This window comes from Ctenopharyngodon idella, chromosome 7 (genome assembly GCF_019924925.1).
Source record: "Ctenopharyngodon idella isolate HZGC_01 chromosome 7, HZGC01, whole genome shotgun sequence".
NCBI lineage: Eukaryota > Metazoa > Chordata > Actinopteri > Cypriniformes > Xenocyprididae > Ctenopharyngodon > Ctenopharyngodon idella.
This window is the reverse complement of record NC_067226.1, coordinates 32,653,209-32,669,335: the sequence shown is the minus strand read 5'-3', so window position 1 is coordinate 32,669,335 and position 16,127 is coordinate 32,653,209. Positions and strand designations below refer to the sequence as shown.

The 16,127-nt window shown below is 36.1% G+C and overlaps 2 protein-coding genes across 2 annotated transcripts; both read right to left on the bottom strand.

Annotated features, from left to right (window-relative positions):
• Positions 1-4,700: 4,700 nt before the first annotated feature.
• Positions 4,701-9,000, bottom strand: sdhaf2 (succinate dehydrogenase complex assembly factor 2). The gene is made up of 4 exons (XM_051900120.1): positions 8,698-9,000; positions 7,464-7,675; positions 5,283-5,392; positions 4,701-5,086 (listed from the first exon to the last, which is right to left on the bottom strand). Exons 1-4 carry the CDS (start codon positions 8,722-8,724, stop codon positions 4,959-4,961), a joined length of 477 nt encoding a protein of 158 aa, XP_051756080.1. The 5' UTR covers positions 8,725-9,000; the 3' UTR covers positions 4,701-4,958.
• Positions 9,001-10,113: 1,113 nt separating this feature from the next.
• On the bottom strand, positions 10,114-12,952 carry polr2l (RNA polymerase II, I and III subunit L). The gene is made up of 3 exons (XM_051900124.1): positions 12,787-12,952; positions 10,499-10,610; positions 10,114-10,424 (listed from the first exon to the last, which is right to left on the bottom strand). Exons 2-3 carry the CDS (start codon positions 10,591-10,593, stop codon positions 10,316-10,318), a joined length of 204 nt encoding a protein of 67 aa, XP_051756084.1. The 5' UTR covers positions 10,594-10,610; positions 12,787-12,952; the 3' UTR covers positions 10,114-10,315.
• Between the last annotated feature and the right edge of the window lie 3,175 nt (positions 12,953-16,127).

Below are 16,127 nucleotides of genomic sequence, written 5' to 3'. Positions count from 1 at the left end.
CACCATGCAGTGATGCTCAACTGGCACGTCAGGACCAAAGGCTCAAAGATTTGTTGGTTATTATAGCATTTGTTGGGCATAGCATTGTCCAATCAAATGTTACAGTATTTTGCTAACAATTTATCAGTCACTTATCAGTTAAATAGTTAATAATGCCATTATAATGCACTGAATCTCACCGAAGTTTATGTTTGGCTGGTAAATCACACTTCTGCTGTTCTTTCTGTGTTTACAATGGTCAGTTTTCATATTCAGCCTTTGTCATCTTAATAATGTTGCATGTTGTTGGACTTATGCAGATTATGGTAATATTAATAAGTTTAAATGTGTGATCTAAGGACTTCTTTTGTTCACATTTATATGATAAACAATGTACTGTGTCCACTTGATGCCCAGTAACTAAAAACCACTGGTATAGGACAGTACATATCCATTCAAGATTATTTTTTCATTTTGTTTGTTAAGGAAATTAATAGTTTAATTCTGAAAGAGTGCATTCATTTGACCAAAAGTGACATTTAAAATGTTACAGAAGATACTGTTTGTTTGTTTGTTTTTTACTTTCTATTCATCAAACAATCGTGAACCAAATGTATGGTTTCCAAAAAAATATTAAGCAGCACAACTGTTTTCAACATTGATAGTAATCATAAATGTTTCTTGAGCAGCAAATCAGCATATTATTATGATTTCTGAAGGATCATGTGACACTGAAGACTGGAGTAATGATGCTGAAAATTCAGCTTTGATCACAGGAATAAATTACATTTTACAATATATTCAAATAGAAAACAGTTTGAATTATATCAAATGTGTGTACAGCAAGAAAAAGTATGTGAACCACTTGCAGAATCTGTGAAAATGTTAATAATTTTAACAAAATAAGGGCGATAATACAAAATGCATGTTATTTTTTATTTAGTACTGTCCTGAGTAAGTGATTTTTTTTCATAAAAGATGTATACATATATATAATGTGTGTGTGTGTGTGTGTGTGTGTGTGTGTGTGTGTGTGTGGTCAAATAAATGCAGTCTTAATTGGTGAGCATATAAGACACTTATCTCAAAAACATTAAAAAACTATAACGTTTGAAAGGTAGCTTATGTCTGCCTTTGAAATTCAGAAACTCTTTTCTTTATATTGTTTCCTTTTCCTATATTCTGCTTATTTCCTCTTCCTTTTCGGTTCAATGGCTTGGCAACAGTTCTATCAGTTCCTTTCTAATACGACAATTTTACCTTCCCTTCATGTTCTTGTCCATGATGTGTACAGCATACATTATCTTAGTAAAAACAGAAAACAAGTGACTTTGCCTGTTTGCTTTCATATTTTCAGTGTTATTGTGGATGTTTACCAGGGCGTTGCAATGCGGTTGCTGAGGTGTTCAGAGTGGTTGCCATAGGCTTTATGAAAGAGGCTCTGAGGGAGAGAAGCCCAGTGCGTTCAATGGATAGCAGCTGATGAAACCACTTTCTGAAAAAAGTTTCAGTAGACAAAAACTCCAAAAATAAGTTTCCCTCACAGCCTTGTTTTCATCTGCGTTAAATTCAACATGGCGTCTAACCTGACTTAGGTCAATCAGCTCTCTTGTTCAGCAGTCAGACAATATCAGTAGTCACAATGGATCCCTGCAGCGTGTGAATGAAAGTGCGGTCCAGTGGCATCTGTGCTCTTTAGCAGCGAGAGCGCCTGTGTTTAGTCATTTTCAGAAATGCAGGCTACACAGGTACAGACACGTATCTGGGACATTGCTCGCTTAAAGGAGAAAACTGTCATGACTAAAAGCTCACTGCCATCAAATCACATGCCCTTTGACGTCTGTGTACCTCAGCATTCGGGGCAGTGTCGGATCTGTTTTGGTGCGAAGTGCACTCGCTCCTGTGGCGAACAACCGCTAGTTGAGTATGATGTTAAAGGACTCGATTAGTCAAAATACTTGGATGCGTTTCAACAGGGTGATAACAGCATGAGTCGCTCTCTTTACATTCATCGTATTAGCAAGGAAAAGTCTGCCATCTTCTGGCTTTCAAAATGCATGTTATGCTTTAGTCCCAAAAACATAAAAATATATGAATTGCATTGCATTGAAATGATATTTAGTGTATACCCTTTTAAATGTAACTTAAAGGGTTCACCCAAAAATGAAAACTATCCCATGATTTACTCACCCTCAAGCCATCCTGGGTGTATATGACTTTCTTATTTTAGATTAACACAACTGGAGTTACATTAAAATATATCCTGGCTCTTCCAAGGGTTTATAATGGGAGTGAATGGGGCTTGAGATTTTAAAGCCCAAAAAAGCACATCCATCCATCATAAAAGTAATCCATACGACTCCAGTTAATAAAGACCTTCTGAAAGTGAAGCTATGTGTTTTTGTAAGAAAAATATCCATATTTAAAACTTTATAAACTATAATAACTGGCTTCCAGCAACAGCCGTACACAAGTTGAATTCTGGCGGAAGAGTGACCTCTCACCCGACGCATGACGTATTAATGAACACGGAAGCACAGAGGATAGAGCATAACAAAACACCGGTCACGAATTAGAAGTCTAAAATGAGATTTTTTAAAGAGAAATGTCGGAGGAGCTTGAGTTTGTTGCCCAGCCCTATTTGTTTGAACTGTGAGAGGCGTCTACTCTCACCTAAGCTTACGCTACGCCTGCATCCTACGTCGTACATCGGGTCAGAGGTCACTTCTCTGCCGGAACTCAACTCTCTCATGAATGCGTGGATGGTCGTTAATGGAAGCTTATGGTTTATAAAGTTACAATTATGGATATTTTTCTTACAAAAACCCATCATTCGCTTCAGAAGGCCTTTATTAACCCCCTGGAGTCGCATGGATTACTTTTATGATGGATGGATGGATGCACTTTTTTGGGCTTCAAAATCTCGAGCCCCATTCACTACCATTATAAACCCTTGGAAGAGCCAGAATATTTTTTAATATAACTCCAATTGTGTTCGTCTTAAAGAAGATAGTCATATACACCTAGGATGGATTGAGGGTGAGTAAATTAAATGTCCAAATACATCTTGGGGTTAAAATTACTGACCAGCCGATTAAATGAGCTAAACACCATTCCTTCCGGAAGTGTCTTTTGCACCTTTCAGATCTCTTTTGCACGTATGAAATCTTGAATTCAAGATTCAGGGCCTCATTGATAAATATGTCCTACGCCTTCCCTATTCTACTCACGGAAAAATCGGAACTGGCACCGCGTTCGTTCCGTAAGTTGAATAGGGAAGGTGTAGGACATACAGCGTAAGCTTTTTGAAGAATGCGGAATGGCGGAACCACTTGCGAGGCGATCATTTGTGTTTATAAAGCATATACAGTTGTATTTTTTTTTAGAAAATGACCAATCGTTTCTCTAGATAAGACCCTTATTCCTCGTCTGGTATCCCTCTGAAGCTGCACTGAAACTGTAATTTTGACCTTCAACCGTTTGGAGTCCATTGAAGTCCACTATAAGGAGAATAATCCTGGAATGTTTTCATCAAAAACCATAATTTCTTTTCAACTGAAGAAAGAAGGACATGGACATCTTGGATGACATGGGTGTGAGTAAATTATCAGGAAATTTTTATTTGAAAGTGGACGAATCCTTTAAAGCTGCAGTCCGTAATTTTTGCCTCTTTGTCGCCATCTCTGTTCGAAACCTGCAATTGCAGTTATTTGCGGCATTATCATATTTATGTAGGTTGTGCATGGGCACGGTTCCTCAGTGCGGATGAATCTAATGTTTTGAGGAGAATGTTTGCTGTCAGTCGCCACACCGGTGTGGATACTGTATTCGGAATCAGACTGTAGTCTTGGAAGAATGACCAAAATAAGAGTTTTCACCGGAAAATGTCATCTGAAGTAAGTAACAAATCTGCCACTTTTGTTCTGAGAAAAAAAGCATAACAATAAAGCACTCTACCAATGGTGATTAAATCTAACGAACGCTTAGCTCATATCACGTCAAACTGTGCAAATTATTATTATTGTTACATTGTTCTCAAATTGTTAATGTTAACATCAGCATTGCGTGACTATGTGTATTTAGCGTGTATTAGCGTTACCTGTAGATTTCAATTTCTGTACAGTCTAATCTCTAACGTTGATTTGTCATACCGTACAATCCGCCATCAAAATGTTACGTTTAATTATTCCAGCTGCTGTGAGAAAAGGCTATAAATGATCCGTCGCCTGCAGCATCCTCACATGATTTAGCTACTAGCTGGGACTCTTCTTTATGTAAACAGACGTGACGTAATGACGCAAAGACGAACGGCTGCATGCTCGAATTTCCCGTGGCAACCCACCAGTACAACCCGAATTATAAAACATTACAAGCTTACCGTTGTGAATCGAGCTAAGGTAAGGAGATAGTTTTGAACACTGGCTGGTACATGCTCAAAAATTGATTTTGGATCATTTTTAACCAACAAAAGTTACAGACTGCAGTACAAACTAATTCGTTGTAAACCAAGCAGCTTAAGAAAATAACATTATTCACTCTGTGAGTTTTTCAATGCCCATAGCAAAGAGCTGTAAAACCTCATGAACTCACAACACAAATTTGTTCCATGCCATGTAACATCAGAAAGACAATCTCAAAAATAATATATTTAATTGGAAATAAACTTTAGAAATATTCTTTCTGTGGTTGTTATAAACCTGTTGAAACAAACACTACAGTCATCGATTAGAACAAACTTTAATACAACTGGTAGTTTCACATCACAGTCACTGTACAGCATTTATTCAAAATTGCGGTTTATATATATAATTTATTTATATATGCATGGGTGCGTTAATTTACCATATATATTTAATGTATTTGAATATATATATATATATATATATATATATATTGGCCTATGATGGCTGTTGTGTCTCAGGTGCTTGTATGAGCTCAGTTCTGGTTTGCTATGACAGTCTCTGGCAGAAGGCTGAGTTTTAACTGCTCTTGTCCAGATATTCAAGATTGGGGGCATCTAGACGCTGCTCCATGTCCTTGTTCTTGGTGAACTCTTTGAGCATGTCCATCACCTCGCCCTGGTACTCATCAGGTGTGGGCAGAGCCTCTGACAAAAGGAGGAAGACAGTGTTTAGAATTGTGTGCAGGCTCATTTTTGGACCCATTTTCTTCCTTTATACATGTTCATGGTCACAATACACCACAGGAAAAAAAAAAAAATTTTAATGGATAACATCAAGTCAATTTAATGCCTGAGCAGAGCTCTACACCAATGAAGATCTATTTTGTTTGTCTGTTCATACCTGTTGCCCAGTAGTAGATGTCCCAGTCGTTGCTGGGTTCATTGATGATTCTGTCGTACTGCTTGAGCTGTGATTCACTCATTGTATTCAGGTACTGCTTTGCAAAAAGACTGGTAACAAACAAACAAAAAATAAAAGGTACAGATAGAGTAGCTGTCACTTGATTTTATTTAATAAGTATTGTGCTTACAAAATATTATTTTGTAAATAAAGTGGTAAATTTTTGCATAAACAAAGCACTCACTTCGCTTCATAAAACAGGTTAAACCACTGGAGTCACATGGATTACTTTAAGGCAGCGGCTATTTGCTATTTTAAGTGAAAATAGCATATTTTGTTAGCAATATATTCTACTTACACTAAGTGACAATAGCAGCATTTTCTTAGCGATATGTTATTTACACTAGGTGAAAACAGCGATAGATTCTATTTACATCATATAAAAGTATCAGTTCTTTGCAATAAGAGTAAATAATAGTAATTAGATGCTATCTATGCTTTATATTGGCAGATACTATTTGCACCTCAGTATTTTTGTACATTAACAGGATGCAATAATATCATGAGTGTAAATGATTATATTTATTAAAATTATTAAATGGATGCTGCCTTATTAGGAGAATAAAAACCCTCCCTACACCGTCCCCTAACCCTACCCAATGAACACATTTAATATTATTAAACACTCATTCGCAGTTTATTTCCACTTTTAGTACATTATTTTCATTTTTATTGAAAATAAACGCAAGCTCGGCAAAAGGCGGATTCGAATCCGATTTGTTTGCGTTACTTACTCTCTACCGCTGCGCCATTGAAGATGTTGAATTTTGGCATCTTTTTTAAAACTTGAGTGGCCCAACCACTCGAAATTAATTTTTAATACTAGTATTTTACTCTTTATTATTCCCACCAGGTAGGCTCCGCCCACAAAACACAATCGCTGTTTGCAAACACCCAAATGTCTATATATAACAATATAATACGTAATGATAAAGTTTACAGTGGATTCCTAAATTAATAAAAAAAAAGCAAAACACACCTGATGTGCATTTTCTAGAATTAGATATCAAAAAACCCTTGCTGTATGTTTGTGTAGTTTTGCTCCAACAAAAGTGACTTGAACCTGATGTCGTAAACACAACTTCCCAACTCATAAACTCATAAATACGAACTTCCCAAGAGGACTTGAATGCGCTGTTAGACACCATAGGACACTTGGTGGCCCTATAACATGAAAAAAAAAAAACATGGAAATTACGCAACCGTTAGTCTGATTGACTTGAAATTTGGCATGCAGTGTATTGGTCCAAGCAGCCATGATGGTCTATGAGGACATTGGCGTATCGCGAAAAACATGGCCGCCATCAGCCAATGAAGTTTGAGCACCTATTAGACAAGGTTAACGGAGGCCGATCGGAACGAAACTCAGTGGGCATGTTCGACTCATGATCCTAGAGGTCTGTTAGAATTTTGAAAGAAATTAGCCACTAGGTGGCGCTAACGAGTTTTACACCTCTGTAATCATGTTGTTTCACACATACACACAATGTGCATATCAATTGATAGATCTCCTCATTCTGAACAACTTTGCCTCAAGAACCACTGCTGTCAATCAAATCATTCATTAAATATTCACGATTATGTAAAAAACCTACTTTTGCGAACTAGTCCTAGGTTTTTCACCCAATCGGAACCAGTCAAATGCAGTACAATTCTTTGGACACTCTAGATCAATAATTATCAAAAAATTTTGAACTTTACCCTTTGGATAACTATAACAAGGTCATTTAGTACATGGGTGTGGCAAAATATACTCAAATGGCTATAAATCATAAATGAAAACTCAAAACTTCACAAAAATAGGTGAGCACATGCAGCATATGACTCTAAAGAAGCATACCAACTTTAATGGAGATCGGACCATAGGTGGCACTATACCTGTTAAAAAGCTTTAAAAACCATATATTTCCTATGGTAAACTGCCTGTATTGGCTGTAAATTGTCTTTTTTATCTATGATTGAGATGGTTACAGGCTTGCTAAATGAAGCATAATACCTTTTTATGCACGCGCTTAAAGGCTTTAATTGCTGCTCGCAGCTATGTTATATGTTGTTTTTCCTGAAGACTTTGCCTGCTAGAATAAGTTTTGCTCTGTTGGGTGTGTGATTTGGCATACGGACCTGAGAAGGATGCAGTTCTCCAGCATGCCTCTCTTGCGGCTCTCATACAGGAGTCTCTTCCTCTTGATCTCCAGGGACTCGCCTGTCTTCTCCTGCCACGGCGGCAGCGGGATCTCAATGATGGTTGGTTCCGGGGCATCACCTCGGTAACCCCGAGAAATCACCGTGCCAACAGCTGGACGCAGTGATGCTCGGCAAACCGAACCAACAACCTGGGAACAGATCAAAATCAGACAATGTTGAAAATCTCTTCTGCCTTGGCAACATAAACTTTTTTAGATGGCTGATTTATCTGACATATTAAATACGCAATTATGAGTGCCAATTAATAACGTCAAAATAATTAACATCCTGAAAAAAAGGTTTTGGCATCATTATAGTATTTTGTCACAAGACACATTACTTCATATCCAATATTTATTTTTGTTAAAAAATTAATTAATAAATAAATGTACCAAAATAAAATATTTTGACATTATATTTGGCATGACAGGATTTTATATAGTAGCTTGTTAGATCCAGTGTTACTTTAGTATTATTAAGATTATAGCATTATATTTTGTAGTTTTATTTTCAATTTATTTTTAGTAAAAGGTTTAGTCATTTAAGTTTTTGTAATTTTTATTATTTTATTTTTTGTGTGTGTGTCTACATGGTTTTAATTTATTTTATTTCAGTTTTAGTTTTTTTAATACATCAAGTTAAACTAAATAAAAAAATGAGAAATGTTGCAATGGCAACTAGCTTAAATAAAATATTTGTTATATATATTTTATTTTATTTTAGTAACGTTTATTTTATTTCTAGTTAAGTAGCGAAGATATTTTTAAGGTTTTAATAACCCTGGTATAATCAACAAGAAAAACGTCCAGTATGAAGTACTGGATCTCAAGAAGTGACGAATCTGTTGCTCAGAAAAATGTATTATAATAAAAGACAGAAATGTAGTATATATACATTGTCTTATGTATGAATTCGCATGATAGTTTGATAACGATGAAGATGTCAGTATCCTCATCTGCCCTTGCTCAGACACTCAAAACAAGACGACATGATAAATATCCAACAATTTCCAAACCCCTGCTTTAATTCTGAGTGTTATATATTAGCTGTAGGATATTAGTCTGTGATGGACTGCAGAAACATGTTCTTGTTATATCACTTCAGACACGTGAGGTCAAATGACATCTTTAAAACCTGTCGCCACATATGAATGCAAAGCAAATAAACTTACCTTTCTTGCAATAGCTGCTGATAACATGTTATTGAGAGGTATCTTCAGTGATGTGTGACTCTGATCCGGTGCCTGGCTAACAATATTTTATTCTGAAGTAGAGTTTATGCAACTGTTTCACAACCAGAGCAGGAAACGCAGCGGAGCGCCATGTTGGTAAGGTCAATATAATTTTCTTATTTGAATATTATTTGAATGTTGCTTTGAATAGTTCTTTGTTTTCTATGCCGTGTACACATGACAAGTGTGTATTTTAATCTTGAGTTTGTCCTTGACCACTGGGCAGACAAGTTTAAAAGATACAACCTAATGAAAGCTAGTATTTGTTTCCTAGGGACTGTATTTCAGTGAACACTTGTGAAAGCGGATGGAAGTTTTCAGCTTTACATAATTTTTTAAAGGGACAGTGTTATTAATTATGAACATAATTATATATCCGTTCCCTTTACTTTACTTTCATTGAACCCAAAATAAGCACAAACCCTGAATCTAAAAACTTTTACTTGTTAATACTTAAGTTCAAGTAAACATGGATTTTTCTATCCATTTTTTTTTTCAGCAACATTTGTGTTTATACTTTGTTATATTTATTTTTTTATATTGTTTTCATTTTAATTCTTGGTAATTTCTTTATGTACTTGTCAGTTTTTATTTATTTCCAGTTAGTAATTTTAGTTTTTCAACTTATTTCAGTTAGTTGCCAAAGACAATATTTCTTCTTTTTAGTTTAGGTTTTTCATCTGATAATATATTTTTATTTTTGCTTTATTTTAATTAACTGCTTCAAGAAGCTTCGAAACCTTTACGAATCTTTTGTTTCGAATCAGTGTTGTTCGGAGCGTGTATAAAATTGCCGAAGTCACGTGATTTCGTTGTGTCATAACTGAGCTCGCCCCCCAGCGGCGAACCACTGAACAAGATTTACCTGATCTCTGATCAATTTTATACATTTCTAGATGTTTTAATGAGACATTAGTATAATTAAAAGGAAAAATAGTAGTTAATAGTTTCTTATTGGCCTGTTCAGCTGAGCCATCCAAAACAAGACCTGAAAATTTATAAAGGAACACATATTACAGATACTTTGTATTTGATCTTATTAGATGATTAGTTAATTGCATTTGATAGATTTTACTTTCAATAAAACATTTGCAATAGGTTTGTAAAAGGTGTTTTTATGCAGCTTTTGTTGCATTTACACGGTTTTGACCAGCAGAGGTCACCAGCGCGCGGCGTTTCGAACACTTCGAAACAATGAATCATTTTGCGAATCAATTTATTTGAAGCTTTAAAAAGCTTCGTTTCTCCCATCACTGCTCTACGGTGGGAAATCATCCCTTTTTGGATTCCATCAATATTTCGATAACACTAGTTGAACACAGGTTCAGTTTGAAATGTAATGAACTGTACAACAGATACATTTCAATCTTTATTTAACAAAATGCAAATAAACAAAATGCAAATAAACAGTCGTCATCATAAGCTTCTTCAGATGTGGTCTAAAGACACAGCCGTGTTTGTGTTGAAGCCCACACCTGCATGTCTTTCATTAGGATCAAGTCTTTGAAAATATGAGAGGCCGAGCGTGATTTTCATCTTCAGTTGCACAGAAAGCTCCTCATTTCTCCAGCGGTGCGTAATTCAACAACTTCTCGATAAGATCCACGTGGGCCAGAAGCATCCGGCGACAGCAGTATCTCTTCAAACCCAGAGCATCGAGAGCATCACTGTGAAAATGAGCAAAGAGTGAGATTCGGTTCAACGCCACCGTAAGACACGCACAGAAATGTCATGAACTCACCCCTCTGTATACTCTGCTTGAAGAAGACCTAAATACGCCTCCCATTTGTTCCCAACAATTTTCCCACAAGTGAAGCAGCGAACAGGGATGATCATGGTGAAGGACGAGAGGCCTGAGAAGACAAAGAAAGTGTTTATTAGAAAACACACACAAGAGTTTCCACTGTTCTTAGATCTTGATTTTCTCACTAGATCATTTCAGTCATATGGAATCCTGTTTCTGCTACATAAAAGGGAAAAAAATAATGACTTTTTAAAATCATAATGACACAAATCAAAATTATGACATTCATGAGACGAAAAGTCAAAATTATGGCAAATCATAACTATAATACATAAAAGTCGAAATTCTGACATACTAAATTGAAACCTTACTTAAAAAGCCACATATATAGAGCACTATATACAGTGCTCAGCGTAAATGAGTACACCCCCTTTGAAAAGTAACATTTTAAACAATATCTCAATGAACAAAAAAATTTCCAAAATGTTGACAAGACTAAGTTTTATATAACATTTGTTTAACTTATAACAGGTTAATAATAACTTAGAGAACAAAATTTTCAGTTTTACTCAAATTAGGGTGATGCAAAAATGAGTATGCCCCACTGAAAGTCTCTAAATTTTAGACTACAAATGTCTAATTTAACAAGAATTCAACAACAGGTGAGTCTAATTATTCATTACACAGGTGTCCAGCAGACAGATGACTATAAAAGGGTGTTAAAACCCCTTCCCATTTCAGGCTGTCAGCAATGGCACCACATGGAAGAGAAATGTCACAAGACCTGAGAAAAAAAATAATTTCTTTACACCAGAAAGGTGAAGGCTACAAGAAGATCAGCAAAGCTTTACTTATCAGTCAGAATACTGTAGCAAAAGTGGTACAAAAATTTAGAAAAGATAGAACTGCAACCATCTCACAGAGACGTCCAGGTCAGTTAACACCTCGACAGGAGCGTCTTCTGATGAGAAGGGTTGAAGAAAATCGACTTCAAGTTCACTGCAGTTATCTAAAGAAGTAGAAAGCCAAACTGGGGTGACCATTTCCCGTGACACAATACGGCGTACACTGCAGAGGAATGGCATGCATGGGTGCCGTCCACGAAAGAAGCCTCTCCTAAAGCCCAGGCACAAAAAAGCCCATCTTGAGTTTGCCAGGGCCCATGCTGACAAAGATGAAGACTACTGGGACTCTATACTCTGGAGTGATGAGACCAAGATAAATGTTTTTGGAACTGATGGCTTCAAAACTGTATGGCGTCACAAAGGTGAATACAAAGAAAAAAGCATGGTGCCTACAGTGAAACATGGTGGTGTCAGTGTCCTTATGTGGGGCTGCATGAGTGCTGCTGGTGTCGGGAGCTGTATTTCACTAATGCCATCATGAATTCACAGATGTACTGCTCTATACTGAAAGAGAAGATGCTACCATCACTCCGTGCCCTTGGTCGTCGTGCACTTTTCCAACATGACAATGATCCTAAACACGCTTTTGGATTTCTGAAGAAGAACAGGGTGAAAGTGATCCAGTGGCTCCTGATCTGAACCCAATCGAACACCTATGGGGAATTCTGAAGAGACAAGTTGAGCATCACTCTCCATCCAGCCTCTAAAAGAGCTCATTCTTGAAGAATGGAAAAAGATAGATGTTGCCAACTTGTTCATTCAATGCCTAGAAGACTTGGTGCTGTCATTAATAATCATGGAGGTCATACAAAGTACTAGATAGTAGTAGTTTTTGTTGTGGGGTGTACTCATTTTTGCATCCCCCTAATTTGAGTAAAACTGAAAAATGTGTAATCTAAGTTATATTATTAACCTAAGTTTCATGTTATAAGATGTAATATCAAACTTAGTCTTGTCAACATTTTGGAAATTGTTTTTGTTCATTGAGATATTGTTTAAAATGTTACTTTTTAAAGAGGGTGTACTCATTTAAGCTGACCACTGTACATACATAATTATGTGTAAACAGACTCTCTCGATTGAATGACGCTAATGCATAAATGCTTGAAATTAATTTGTTACTGTATCAACTGTAACGACTTTACTATTAGCAGTAAACGATACAAAATTGGCGAGATGAACAGCATGTATCACGATACTGTATCCTGAGATATAGGCTAAACGTGATGTACTGCTGCTAATAGCATTTAATAATTAAAAATATAATAGCGAGGTTCAGCTCGAGATAATTTCCTTAGCTTAAAACCCACAACTGAAATTTTACAATTATTTCCTGTTATTATTATTCAAGATGTTAGATGAAAATGTAAGAAATATTACCAAAACAATCTCGCACGCTACACACGTTCCTCTTGCGCCGCTTAAAACAAACGCTTTTCAACTGCGTAATTTCCGCGTTGCGTTTGTCAAATACGCACGGGCGGAAACATAGATTTTGAGAAGCGTTCCGCACAAGAGACCCTTTTCACAGGTCCGGGTTTCTCGAAGCGGAAGTCGTCATAAGTAAAATTCTATGGCAGTGAATGAAAGAATACATTAAATATATTTTTGTGTCCCCATTTTCTCAAATTTCAAAAGAAAAACTCAACAACAGTGTGTTCACAACTTTCAAAAAGAGGGGAAAAAATAAAGAGAGATTGATAACGGCAGTCAGAAGAGAGAAAGATGTCAACTTTACCGTCACTTCCATAGCCGCTGTATTAACTAGTTTTAATTATTATTATTTTTTAATTTTATGAAGAGGTAATACAATACTAAGTATAGTGTTATAAATGTACATACATTTTTAAAAAAAAAATGAAAATATGAAAAACTTTGCAAGATTTACGATGCTGATGACCGTTAAAACGCGTCCAGTGAGCAACATGAGACAATTCAATCAACCTCAATTAGTGTAAATTAAAGTCACCAAATCTCTGAAATAACACAAATGAAAATATGAGAATTATGTAGTTTTCATGTAAAACAAATCAAAACTCTCTTACATATAATATAAGACCCTCAAATATGATCAATATGATTAAAAAAAAACGTGTTACTAGTTTTAGTAGAAGTAGTAATAATGTAGTTTACTGTTAAAAAACTATGGCTGTCAATAGAATAAAATAATCACAAATAATTTCATAACTTTAGAAAGTAGATGAATCAGTAATAATGTAAAATTTTCAGTAACTTTATTTGAAAATCGAAACAAGTTTTTTTTGCATCACCCCTGACCTTTGTATGTTTTTGATGTTGTTTTGTTTTCTTCTTTCCAGTGATAGATACACGTCTAAATCGCCAGATTTATTGTTAAAAGTCACTGCTACATTTAGTAAAGACAAGAAAGGAAAAATAGCAAAGAAATCAGTCGCAAGAATGAAAAAATAGGCTTTAACTATTGAAATCTGCCTTCAGAAACGAACAAAAATAACTAACGGGAGGAAAAAAACACACTGAGCCTGGGAAAATATAGTTCATTGTCCTTTAATAAGGTCATCAAGTCACAAGGGAGCCATCTTATTTTATTTCACATGAGGAACAGCAGAAAGGCAGCAGGCGAGGGTGCGTGTAAAATAAACACATATGGCAAGAGGAAAGGGACACATTAGAGGGATAGGTAAACTTCAACCAACAAATAAAATCATAATCATTCCTCTTCACCACCAAGACAACCGCCATGTTGCCTCATCATCGTCAACATCACTATCATCAGTATCACAACTAATAAATGGTCTTCTTCTTTTAAATACAGAGTTCTATTTGAATTATTGCATTATATACGCACTTTAAAGAAAATGTCATTTTCTGTAACAGTATGTCATGTGACTTGTGAGTGTATATTGTTCGTGTCTGCATGCATTTAGGGATTGTTTCTGTTGTATCGAGCGCTCATCATAGTGTAGCCTAACTGTGAAATTGAAGCTGTTGGTCATAATCTACGTTGCATCTATATTGCATCACACATCTATTTCCATTGGCCCACTTCAGAAAATCGTCGACATCGTTCAAAAAAAAAAAAAAAAAAAATGAAATGGCACAGTATGCAGTTCATAGGCAATGTTACTGAATTATTGAATGACTAATTATTTCTGGTTTGGGGATGATGACAGGTGATGACAAATACAAACGAACACAGATCGTTTTAAAATAATAATATTACAACTGAGATTTCTACACCTTCTCTCAACAATACAGGCCTAACTGCAATAGATGTCAGAGCCATGTACTTGTACATATGGGTTTGCATTATGAAATATAAATAGCATTTAATTTCCTTAAATGACTAAAACTGCTGAATCATGCATTTTAATATTGTCTTATCTTACAATTGGCAGTTATAGGTTTAAGACGTTTGGAAAAACTTAAAAAAGAAAAAGAAAAATGTTTGGATAATTGTATTCACGTCAACATTATGGCATGGATGATGATGTAATAATATGAGCATTGGCCAGCAGGCATAGTGACTAGGATGAAAGTTAAGGTAGATTTAAGACGGTTCACTCCTATTAGTTGTGAATGGGAGAAGCGGCATCACGCAATATGGCGGAATAAGTCCCGCCTTCTAAGTAAACGAGCCAATCGCTGATTGATAAAGTCATTACATCATTGCAGCTGCCGTTAGAAGCTCCGGTTCCCATAAAAACCTGAGACTCGCGTTTATGGCTGCACATGCGCATTGGCTCGTCTAGCCTGAAAAATACGCTTTTTAAACGCTATTTGAGCATAATAAACAACATTTATGGGACAGTTCATGTCAGATTTTGTTGCTGATTTGAAATACGTTATTTAATTGTAAGTTCGACAAGCAGTTTTTGAGATTTCAGGATTCCTCCATTCAAATAGATAGGACTTGGATGCCCGAAATGGGAGGCGTTGCAAATATGGCCGCCGAGTGAACAGACTTTCTTTGAAATGGACTTAGATTTAGGGGTGTAACGGTACAGTTTTCTCGTCCCGAACCGAATGGTACGGACGTCATGGTTCGGTGCATACAGTCAGACGATGAATTCAGTCCGTCACAGGCGATCCACGCTCCAATCCAAAAGGGGGCGCACGCGATAATGCAACGCTGTTTGCTAATCGCCACAACAGGAAAAAGAGCAGAAGAAGAAGAAGAACAGACGATCTATAAATAGATATGTTTACATGTAATCTCTCAACCAGTGTTTTAACAAGTGTTGCCTAGTCCGCGGATTTCCCGCGTAATTTGGCTACTTAAACACTGTTGCCGCGGGTTGTTTTTCATGTCCGTGGGTTGAAGCGACCCCAAATAACATGATATTTAGCCCCTGGAAAGTGAAATTTACCAGGGGAACCCCGCCAAAAATGCGGATTTTACCCTCCAGAACGCGATTTTGTTGTGAAAACCTGGCAACCCTGGTTTCAACTGCAGAAAGACATCAATTAAACAGCTTGAGAATAATATCTCACGTAGCATTACATTTACCTCGGGTAAGTCATTTAGTGTCCACAGCATGTTAGTTCACTAGAGAAATGAAGCATTTCACTAAATATGTGCACTCTATTAGCTATTATATTCATTATATTTACTTTACCTGTTAGTAATGTCTTGATTATTTAATATATGTTTAAATAAATTTGTCATGAAAACAAGTTATGACAGTAACTGTGTAAATGATCATATTTCAAAAATGAATCGAAGTAGTTAGATTTAGAAG

Excerpts from the sequence above, each read along its gene's own strand:
- polr2l (XM_051900124.1), bottom strand. The coding sequence starts at position 10,593 with ATGATCATCCCTGTTCGCTGCTTCACTTGTGGGAAAATTGTTGGGAAC. Across the intron at positions 10,425-10,498 it reads CAAGCAGAGTATACAGAGGG|TGATGCTCTCGATGCTCTGG; the intron begins GTGAGTTCATGA and ends TCATTTTCACAG.
- sdhaf2 (XM_051900120.1), bottom strand. The coding sequence starts at position 8,724 with ATGTTATCAGCAGCTATTGCAAGAAAG. Across the intron at positions 7,676-8,697 it reads CAGCAGCTATTGCAAGAAAG|GTTGTTGGTTCGGTTTGCCG; the intron begins GTAAGTTTATTT and ends ATCTGTTCCCAG. Across the intron at positions 5,393-7,463 it reads GAGAACTGCATCCTTCTCAG|TCTTTTTGCAAAGCAGTACC; the intron begins GTCCGTATGCCA and ends GTTTGTTACCAG.